At 42.6% G+C, this 11413-nt stretch overlaps 1 protein-coding gene across 1 annotated transcript; it reads right to left on the reverse strand.

Moving 5' to 3' along the window:
- Window positions 1-694: 694 nt before the first annotated feature.
- CD28 (CD28 molecule) lies at window positions 695-10633 on the reverse strand. The gene is made up of 4 exons (XM_027880194.1): window positions 10579-10633; window positions 3977-4339; window positions 3604-3722; window positions 695-877 (listed from the first exon to the last, which is right to left on the reverse strand). Exons 1-4 carry the CDS (start codon window positions 10631-10633, stop codon window positions 737-739), a joined length of 678 nt encoding a protein of 225 aa, XP_027735995.1. The 3' UTR covers window positions 695-736.
- Between the last annotated feature and the right edge of the window lie 780 nt (window positions 10634-11413).

Raw genomic sequence — 11413 nt, forward strand, 5'->3', positions numbered from 1 at the left:
CTTGATTTTGTGTTCAGGTTGGTTGCTTTCTCACTCTGTGAAGTTGCTTGGTCGTGACTGCAGATGGCCTTATGAATGTTTATGAAGTGTCCAGCCTAAGGACTCACATGTTGAAGGTTTACAAGTTTTGTATCAACTTGATTTGTCCTGGTGGATCATTTGTGCCATAGCTTAGTAGCTTGGATGCCTTCTGACTGACCTTTCCCTCTTTGTTTCAAGCATGTGTTTTGAACTTCAAATTGTGTTCTGGTCTTGTAGAGAAGAAAATAATTTTTTTTTACATTTTGCCAGGTTTAACAGCAACAAGGGTTTCTGAGGATTAGACATAAAGGAAAGGAGATTAAGGGTTACATCTAAGGCAGCAATCATTGGAAAAGAACAGAAGTTCTGCTTCTCCCAGCAGCTGAGCAAGACCACAAGTGTTAGGAAGAGACCAGCTCTGAGATCTGATGCCATCATCTTACCCATTGACAACTCCTCAGTTGGGGTTGTGCCTCATTTTCAGCCATCATGGACAACAGTTCTTTTTTGCTTCCCCCCACCCCCATTTTTGTGTTTGTTTGCTGGTTTGTTTCTTTCTTTTAGTATATCAAAGTTTAGCCAATCTTTGCTATGGTGTAGGTGTCCATGATCAATAGCAACGAACGTAACGAGAAAAGGAGAGGCTGTCCTCAATGTCCAAGAGCAGGTGGCTGCCTGGAAGCACACAAGGCTGCTGTGGGTCAGCTGGTGGGTCCTACGGCTGCCAGTACCGATAGGCGGTGTAGTCTCGTGTTGGGGCATAGGGTGGGTAACCCTTGTTCTTCTGGTATGGTGGGTGCCGGGGAGTCATGTTCATGTAGTCGCTCTGATGGTACATAATCTTTTTGGATTTTTGCTGTGGGAGAAGGGTGAAGAGAACTGTGAAAATCTCATTTTGGCTGCTGACAGTTCTGACCCTAGGCCCTCATTCAGGGAAGCAGGCATATTTGTAGGCAGCTTCAGGTTTAAATGTATTTACAAAAGAATTGGAATACATGTTCACATAAAAGAATCTATGGAATTTGCCCAACCTGAGTGTAAGTCTCCATCTTATCTGCTGAGGGATTTACAGTGTAGTTCTCCAGGTAAAGGAATGCTACAAACCAAGGATACAAACTGATGCCTCTAGCCATCACTTCTCATCTGTGGAATGATTCAGCAGAAATAATACAGTCTGATATGCGAAGGCTGTCCTCGTTTATTAGAAAGAAAAACAAAATTAGCTTAACTAAACAGAATGAGAGCAGGAAAAATCAGCCCAGACTATGTGTACCATAGTTTGCCTACCATTTACAGCGGTAACACACAATGCATATGTTGTTCTAAACCTTCCTACCAAGGGCAAAAGAATCAGAGCTGATGTCAATTATTTATATCTCCCTATCTGGGTCTCAAAAATCTCATTTACACCATTGAATTCCTGCTTATCATGCCCTTATGGTACAAGAGAAACATCAGCTCTTTTAGAAATAAGAGTAGCAGAAGACAGGTGAAATAATTTGCTTAAAATCACAGAGGATGTTCGTGGCCACAGCAGCATTTCAGCCTCTGACTGCTGCAGGCTGTGCACAATGCTGGTGTTTTTTAGAAAGCTTATGGCTTTATTGATCAGGGGTAGATAAAGTGCTTCCATGCTTTTTCCTTAATACTGATCATACCTTCTTTTGCAATCCCCTTGTTACTGACATTTCCTTCCCGTGTACAGAAATAGTTGCATATGCTGCAGTATACATGTGATACTGTGGAATTGGAGGAGGTTTGCATTAGAAAATCTGATGGCTGAGTTATGTTATAGTTGCAGAGTGGGGCAGTTTCTATGAAATATGGTAAACTTTTTATATTAATGTTATATATATGCAAAGTGTTGAATGTAAGTGACACACTGCTCAAGCCGTGTAATGCAGCCAGTGCGTGTAAAGCATTAGTTAGAAAAGCTTTATCTGTGTGTGTTCATCTCCATAATACACATTACCTCACCTAAGAGGTAACTTTGCACTGGAGGAAGGCGTTTTGCTAGCACGAGTGAACGTTGGCCTGTTACAGGACCAGGGACTGCTACTTTTGGAGAAAACGGTTTTCCTTGAGGGAAGGCAGAACTGTATGAAAACAGACAAATCTTTAGCTGCTTTCAGGATCTCACATATCAGGCTTAACGTGTCTGTCGATTATGACATTTAGAACCTTTTTTTCACAATTCATAACATCTTCTAGGCAGCTGTGTTAACATTCGGCAACACTAAATACATCCACAGTCAGAGTACATATTATCCACAGAATACGACCAGCAGTAATAACAGCAAGTAAAAACTGATGCAGCAAACAACACACATGGCAATGCAGCCTTGTCACTCTTGCTGGGGACAGACATATTAGTAGCAAAGCGTGTAGCCATTAGGTACCAAATGAATAGAGTACAGAGAAAATGGTTCAGATGGTAAATGATGGATTTGAAGCTATATTCTCATAAGGCACAGCCTCAGTAGCACAGCACTGTAACACCAGCATCTGTTTGCTCTAATCCTCTCAGCTCTCCTTGGAATCAGCCCCTACAACAGGGCACAAAGAAGGACCACTTAACCTGCCTTTGCGTTTTCCTGCGGCAATGGCGCCTTTGATTGTTTTCCATTAGAAATGGCCATAGGTTGAGAATGTGTATTTTTATGAAACTCTTAACAGATCTCAAGCTTCACCTAGCAGTGACAGTGGCTTTCTGCATACTTGCAACTTTTAACTGGTGAGGGACTCTGTACCCTTTATACAGGCTACCTCATAATGTTTGAAAATTGTTATTTAACAACATAGAGGGGAAAGTCAGAGTGCAAGGAATAGAGTTCTCTACATTCAAGTCTTTCTCACATGGAGTACTCCATTGGCTCTGGAGATCACAATCCTAAGGCTTGTCAAGGAAGGTGTCCTGCTGCTGCCTCTGCACCATGCCTCACTCTCTCTTTACTCCAGCAGACAGAACTGGATGTGACTTGGGCCAGCCAAATCTCCAGAGAGATTAGAAAGCAAAAATAGTGAGCCATAAGGCTGTCTCAGCTTTCTTAGTGTTAATGGACAGACAAGGGTACTGAGATCCAGGTGCTCCTATTCCCTTATGCTCAAGCTGCCAGAAATACTGGTTACTCAAGGGAATTTCTGGATAGGCACAAGACACAATTGCAGATGGTCTTGGGCCAGCTGAGGGCTGTTTTTTGTGGGTGAGCTCCTGTCAGTATAGTCTCAAAGGGTTTGCCAGAAATGCTTATAGTTCTACATTTCCCTGACAGGGACAACTGGCAGAGGGTAGCGACAATGTCCCAGTATTTCTCGTGTGCAGGGCACTGCCAACATTTCTGTTTGCTTTAGGACTCAGTGGCAGAGGCCTGACTGCCCACCTGGAGAGCATGTGGTGTTTCAGCTCTTTGGGGGTACATGTTGTAGTATGGGGGTGGGGTGTGTATACATAGCTGGGGTGAAGAAACACTGTCGTCCTGAACTGAAGGGCTGTCAGTGACTTAGGGGGAAACATGGCAAGTATAGCCTGAGAAACGAACTAGGGACAAAGAGCATATAGGGCAAAGGCAAACAGTTTCTTACCCAGTAGTTAATAAAAACTGCAGTTATTAGCATGCTGTAGAAAGCAAGAACTCCAGTCACTGTTGGCATAATCCACAAAGGAATTGCAGGCGGAGGCTCTTTTGTTTGGATGGGTGTCTCTTTAAGGAAAGAGCAAAGGAAACTTTAGGTCCATGAAAACAAAAACATCAATCTGCTTATTTACTGCTTGTTCCAATGTGTCATTTTTATTGATTATCATGTTAAGATGTCTTCTTCAGGACATCAGGAGCAGGAGTGTAATTTTACTAGGCAATCCAAACATATTGTTTTTTAAGGAAACAAACTGCTCCAAGCCATTATGTGGGGAGTGTGTCTTGGGAGGATACTGGCCTACAGAGATTTCCCAGCTTACCTTGCACATGAACGACGGTCCCATTGCTCTTCTCATTGTAGACATATGGGGGGGGATACATGACCTCAATTTTGCAGAAGTAGATGTCAGTTTGGCTGGCACTCATGTTCCAAAGATGGAAGATGACTTTGTCTTTATCATGAGCCCCCTGGCAGTTGAATTCTTTAGTTGAATTACTGCTGCTTTTATTTGCTACTGTTTTAGTCCATGAAATAAAGCAAACTTCAGTTGCACTGTCCGTTCCTTTGTGCAGTGAAGCTCGAAATTCCTCCCCTGTTCCATTGTACGTGTAGTTGCAAATTAGAGATGCACTCTTGTTATCAACCTTGAGCAAAGGACTCTGAGCCACTAAAATCTTGTTTTCTGGAAGGGAGGGGAGAAAAGTGAGAAAAGCACTTGTTTATAAAGTACAGCATGAGACTTCAGAACCACACATCCTCCTGTGCAACTCTTCTCCATGCCTCCTCTCCCCTGCTGACACTCCCTACTGGGGAGTGCGTAACCACTGATCTGCAGAAGCAGTTTCTCACAGGAGCTGTTGTTGCAGCAATCCACCTCTACACAAATAATTACATAGTCACTAGGGGAGACTGTGCAGTCAAGAGTGTTTTTCTTCAGAAAAGTCAGAACACTAGCACCGACAGTGGCCCATGTGATTGAGATTTAACATCAGGGCTCAGAAGGCTGGTCTGCCTCTGCGTGCATGTGTGTATATATAAGGCCATCTAAGTCTATGCCTTACTATGCACGCAGTTTCCCAGGGTACATTATGGAGTGAAAATACTATGAATTGCATGCTTAGTTTAGCAGTCAGATAAGAGATTATTTATACATTTGCTTTTTAATTCAAGGACTCCTGAAGAATTTGCAGGTAGATTTGCAGAACCGTTTCAAGGGCTTGGACCTTGGGCGATGAACACTAAAAGAATGAACTGCTATCATTTTAATGTAAACTAAGTAATTTCTCTTGCTGGCAGCTGTAGTAGATTCTTAATTTCTCTAAGGACTCAGGAGCTGACTAATTTGACACTGCATTGGCACTTAGCACTTGAATGGCTTGCAAAATAACATGTCACATGAAAGTATAATTCAATTTGAATTGACCAGACTGATACATAAACAGGAAATGTTTTCTGACATGTAGACCTCTGTGCTACCATCTGCCAAAAAATGAAGCACTACAAGGACTATGCAGGAAGAAAACTTCTTCCAAGAAAAGTCATCCTGTACAAATGAGGCCCTACTTTTCAAAAATATGACCCCTAAGAAATAGGAGAGGAGTTTTGACTTTTAAGCTAGGAACTTTCCAGAGCTGTCGTGTGTGTGTACAAGTGTGTAAATCATCATGCAAGTTCAGCTCGTAAGAGGTCTGGATAGTCTTTTGTACATCCCTGAGAACTGCTGTGGCTGCAAGAATGACAGTTGTGCCCCTTGCCCTCAACACGTGCTGCAAACCTGTATTCTTTCTGCTTAGTGAGACTTGGAAAAGGCCAGTAATGGACATGAAATAGGAAGGAGGCCAGATCCAGAATGCCCAGAAAATTAGTATTTCACCATGTTTAATAATGTTTAGGAACAAAAGACTACCTTTAGTGTGTTCATGCCTACACAAGAATATGGAGTACCCCAGCCTTTTGAGCAGGATACTCCCCTGGGATGAATGTGGTCCAGGGAGTAAAGTAAACACAAAGATTTGTAAGATGGCTGGGACTAGTGATAGGGTGTGGGCAGTAAAAACAACCCATGGCTAGCAGGTTTCCCAGTTACCAGCACAACACATGAAACTGCTGAAGTTAATTTTCTCATTGAAAGTCTCATTTACTAGCCTTGCTTCTAATGAGAGCAGGAAGGTGTGAGACAGGGAGTGCTCTGCTGCCTCAGCTTTCCCAAAGAAAGACTGTAGTCCATCCTCCTCGTGTCTCTTTGTTCTACATCATTAGCATGGGGGGTGGAGGACAGCTCCTCACAGCTCTGAAATCCCACGTTTGCAGGGAACCCAAACACTGTGAAACTTTGGATGAAGGATGAGCATTTCCAGGCTTTCCAACAGAAAGAGGCATGGATCTTGGAATCCTGGGACTGAGTGGCAAAGAAAGGACAAGTCAAGTTTTTAAGTGAGGCGGTGCCTGTGGTGAATTTTCATCGAAATGAAGACATTTCAGCAAAACATTTCAGTTTCATCGAATCAGCACTTTCCGACAAAAGCTCTCACGTAGGCTTATAAGGTAGTCTGTGAGGGGTGAGGTTTGGGTTCCACCTCTTTAGACAAGCTATTTGATCATACTTTTGTTGGCCAGAAAATTGACCTTTGGCCTAAGTGGCAATTTGCAAGTCTGTGGTAGAATTGCTTGACCTTCAGCACAGCATAATTCTACGTATCTCACTTGGGACAGAGTTGTTTTTCTGATTTGTGCTGTAGTAGTTGCCCACCACTACAACCCTGATTGTCACAGGGACTGAATACACCTTCAGAAGAGACCTCTTCTTAGAGTTGACAGCCGAAATAGGCGTCCCAGAACAGACACCTGCAGAAGCATTATACTTCAGAAAAGTGCTCACCTGTTTTCACTGCATATACTTACAGAAAACAAATGGATATTTATTGCTCAGCCTGATTGGATTTTCACTATGGCCAGAGGAAAGTCAAAGAACACTGAAAATCTTGTCACTGAGGGACTACATTCCGATGTTATTAGATTCATCTACAGACCCCTGTGACTTACCCCCACCTTTTGCTGTTGTCAGCTCATCTGGATTCCTGACGTTTAGTACCTCACTTCATGCTTTGAGCTCTACTATTTAACTACAGCTTTGGACTATTTATGTCTCTGCCATGATATTGTGCTAGTTGGCAACCAGTCTCTTTTGATACACCAGCCTAAGAGGAGAAGTCCCTTCAGCTTATTTCCACCTCTTGTATTTATAGTCTGGTCTATTTGCTTTGGCTTGCAGGCTGGGTGTGATAACCCAGCCCCATGCTGCTGATGCTGGGATGTAGGCTGGCTGAGCAGTGGGAAAAAGTCATTGGTGGATCATTAATGAAGAATTCTCCTACATGATTTAAGCTAAGCAACCAAATCCATTTTGACAAAATGCCTCTACTAGCTCAAATCTAAGCTGAGAGAGATATTTTTGGTTTCATTTATAGGAACTAATTAGCACCACATGAATTGGTTGGGTTTTAATGCCAACAAGGGCAAAGCAAGCTTACCCCACCAGTGTGTTAGGCAAGCCCTGCTGTCATCATCCTCTTCTCGCTTGGGATTTTTTTTGGATTGAAGAAAGTCAATCATGCTGTAATGTGTATTAGTTTCATGGGGAAACCAGAGTAATGCCAAACATCCCTCACTTCACTTGTGATCTGAATAAGATTTGACTACACGCTTAGTAGGATTGGGACCATTCTGAGAAAACATGGGCTAAGACAGCTTTTGCCCTCACAGAGCCAGTTTTTCTTATAAGTGTCACTTTGGGTTTGTTAAATTGGTGAAATTCTGAGACATTTAGTAGGTGTTTTCATTCCCCTAAATAGGGTTATGATTGCCACTTCTAGAGCTGTGTTCAGTCGTACAGCAATAAATATCTGTATCTTGGCCTTGCCCAGCAGGGAAAATGGCAGTTATGAAAAATTGTTGTTTACAGTTTCAAAAAGCCATGAAGTTTAAAAATGTAAAATCACTGAAGTCAGTGTGCACAGGCTGCAAGCCTTTTCAGGATCTTAGGATTTATATGCAATGATGTGAAAGATCTGTTAATGTTTGTTAAGCTTTTTGATAACTTAATTGTCACTCTAGACATTTCTTATAATCACATGTTGAGGGGGTTTTGCATAATGAAAGAAAATGCCGTCCATATATAATATCTGTAAAATACTAACTCTCTGACCGTGGACCACTGATGTAAGCCAAACTTCCCTGAAAGTTTTTTTTTTCTTTCTTTTTTGCCAAGAAAGTGAAATAGAGTCAACAAAGTATGGAAAATAACTATTTTGAGGTGTTTTGATTTTTTTTTTCTTCCCCAGAACTTTCCATGAATCATCATCAGCTATTGGGAAATAATATTCTACTAAAAATATTTAGTTCTCTCCTTTCTTTCTTTTTCATGCCAGTTGACTTCAAGGAGCTATTTTCCAGTGCAAGGAATCTGAGGTAAGTTGGGATTTCTATAAGGAAAGAAATGGTCCACTTAATTCCCGCAGAGGGATAGGGAAAAACCTGAAATGAGTTTGTTTAACCCACAAACAGAATGTGAGAAACAAAGCTCTTCCACTTTTGCTGCTGAGGGTCTGTTGTGCACTTACATTTTCTGTTCTTTCCTAAGTACAAGGGTCTTTCTCCTTTACCTTGGTTTGAGGCCACCCAGCTGTGTGTCCAATGTGCAGCCGGAGGGATCTGCCCCTTCTGGCCATTACAGACTCGCTTTCTGCTCAACTTTCCTACCTTGCTGCTGCGGGTGCTGCAGGCAGCATAGTACTCCATAAACCCCAGCTAACACTCTTGCTTTAATCAAACCCAGTGTGAGCACAAGGGGGGGGTTTCTTGGCAATTTGTGATTTTTTTTTTTTTTTTTTTAAACAAAATTTGTTGGTGTCATCCTAATCTCAGCTAACCTCATCTCACCCATCTTCTGCATTCTGGTAACCAGTGGGTTAGAGGTTGATTTTAACCCCGAGACCATAAGCCAGAAGGTTGTGTGGGTAGTAAGGAGATGAGGTCAGTTGTGGTACACTGCAGTGGGAACCTGCTTATATTACATATTTCATAAAATACCAGATACTTGATCTAACTGCCTCTGTGACAGTACACAGCAAGGTAATTATTTGGCCAACAAAAAGGAGGAGGACAAACTTAGTAAACGTTAGTGTTTCTGCAAAAGAAAACGGACTAAACTAATATTCTAAGCCCCTTTCTATGATGCAAACTTAACCTGCAGCTGGAACAGTCTCACACCAGCAGAACACAACAAATTCTGCTGTTTTCCTCAAACCAAAATACCTTAGGCCTATAATACACTTCGTGGCTGGAAGTCCTGCAGGGTTTTGACCTGCCTTAATATTTTCCAGGTCCTAAGGATCACTCATCTTGATGAAAATGAAGAGAAGAGGTGCAGAAAATAGACAGGACAAAAGAAGGGAGCCCTGAGAAGCAAATGACCTCATGTGCTTCCTTTTAAGAAGTTGAACAGTGTTGGTGAGGCTATTGGAGAAACTCAAGTTCTTCATGAAAAGCAAGTATATAAATGTCTACAGTGTCATGGCATAGCCCCTGTGTCTGATAACCAAACACTGTATTTTGTTCTGCTGCAATTCAAAAGAGTTGCTTAAAAACTGTTCACATCTGTTAACCCACTGCTGATACTTCTCCCCTCCTGGAATTAGTATCTTCTCTGACAACCCAGGGGTCTGCTGTGGAAATAATTATGATATTGCAAACACAGAATTATAAGCATGGGAAAGGACAAGAAAGAACTATGCTCTCTGAAAGAAACATAGATCATGGTGTCATGCAAATTATAATGCCTTCACTGAGGAAAAGAACAATGGAAAAAATAAGGCAGAAATAAGGGAAAAGTAGATTCAACTGTACTTCTCATACTAGATAAAAGAGCTTTTTAAAGATGTTCTATATGTTAAAAAGTTTTTTACTGGAAAACAGATTTTTATTCCTATCTGTTACTTCCCTGTAAAATACAAAACACTGATATTTGGGGAAGACTCAATGACAACAGTTCTCAGTCAGTGGTTTGAAAAATTGTCTGTCTCAGAATTATTCTAGCAAAAGCCAGCATCCCTTGCCTTACTTTGCATTTTAATGTACTTGTTGGAGAGACATGTTAGCTCTGAACATACAAACAGCGTGTATCAGCAAGACAACACAGAGATAAATACCCTCAGCCACAACAACTGAAGAGTAAGAAAGATCAACTAGGACTCGGGATTTCAAAATCACAAGTAGACATTTTTTTTTTTCTGAAGATCTTCAGAAAGAAACTAGTTATCTAGTAAGTATCAATAAAACACTTTCCAATGCAAAAATCAGAAACTTGGCAATTCCATCCTCCCATCTTTGAGCTCAATAAGCAACTCTGCGTTTGACCCTTTTATTTGCTAGTCCTGGGAGGATGTCAGTGGGCTCAGCTCTGAGCCCATCACACCCAGCCAGGCCATGAGGGGACCTGAAGCTTCACATAGGAGAGTTGGAGGTGGTGGAGAGGCTACCCCAAGAGAGGCACTGGCACCAGGTCTGCTCAGACCCGCTGCCCCCCAAGAGAAGGCACTTCTAAGCAAAACCTGTAAAGCCCAAAGGCGAAATTAACCCCCCCTCTAGCCAGGCATGCAATTTCCAAGTGGATCTAAAGAAAAGTCAAATTAAAAGAAAGCTCTTGGGTCTTAGAGGGATACTCATGGCGAGAGAAGAACGGGTCTCTTGGTTGTATGGAGTTGATCCATGTGCAGTCCTAGCAGCATGCTGTCTCTCCCCTTTCATCCAAACACTGAACAATTTGTGCAAAATTAATTCTAAGCTATACTAGACCTTCTATCCCTTGATGATCAAAGCAAGGAAAAATAGTGGAAATAATTGAAATGGGGGGGGGGGTGTTACCTGTTACATCAGCAGTGGGGATGAAGCAGAGCACCACGAGGATCCCCAGGAGCATGGTGCTAATGGTGGGCCCGATGCCTTGTCCCCAGCCCCTGCAGGCACTGCCACGTCTCCCAGGGCCCCACGCCACCAGCCTTCCTTCCCTGTGGGGCCAGCACCCCCAGTTGCTCACACAACTTCTCTCCTCCTCCCTCTGCAGCACATGATACACTGCCAATTGAAACCACTACAGTGGCAATGCTTGAACAGGAAGTTAATTTGTTTGATGATTTTAGTCTTTGGAAGTTGCCTCTGCAGAGCTCAGTAATGCTTGAAAGGTGATGGAAGTCTGCCTTTCAAAATAGGGACTATCGACCCTGTGTTGCGAGACGTGCTTGTGTTTGTGGCTCTGCAAGGCTGCCCCTGTCAGGGGGGAATGGACTTCCCTGGAGACACAGTGCTCTTTCTTTACCAAGAGGACATACAGATTGTTTCCATCCGGTTCCATCACCATGATAGATGCAAACACCAGTGGACAGACCTGACCCCTCAGGAAGTTGTGTGCTCAGGAAGCTCCATCTTTCCTCACTCCTAGGAGCAGAAATCTTCCTCTCTTGGCCTGCTGGCTTGCTTCTGCCTTCCCAGCCCCTGGGAACGCTGACGTATTTTGGCAGGAGTTTGTTCACATTCATTTTTCTGCATCTGTTTGCTGTCTGAGTGCAGAGCAAATACTGCAAGAAACAGTGATCTGGTTACCTTCACATTTTGAAAAATGTTATGAATGAGTGCAACTGTAATCCAATTAACGTCTAAGTAGGGGCAGCATGCAGCAAACACACTTCTCAGTCAGTGCTTT

The sequence above is a fragment of the Empidonax traillii genome, unplaced genomic scaffold (genome assembly GCF_003031625.1).
Source record: "Empidonax traillii isolate 1590-97213 ecotype Southwest subspecies unplaced genomic scaffold, ASM303162v1 scaffold65:size4453928, whole genome shotgun sequence".
Lineage (NCBI taxonomy): Eukaryota > Metazoa > Chordata > Aves > Passeriformes > Tyrannidae > Empidonax > Empidonax traillii.

Bases quoted from the DNA above. Each gene is read 5' to 3' on its own strand.
- CD28 (XM_027880194.1), bottom strand. From the start codon at position 10,633: ATGCTCCTGGGGATCCTCGTGGTGCTCTGCTTCATCCCCACTGCTGAT. The intron at 4,340-10,578 runs GTAACACCCCCC...CCTCCCTTCCAG, and splicing joins CCCCACTGCTGATGTAACAG to AAAACAAGATTTTAGTGGCT. The intron at 878-3,603 runs GTAAGAAACTGT...CTTCTCCCACAG, and splicing joins CAGTTTTTATTAACTACTGG to CAAAAATCCAAAAAGATTAT.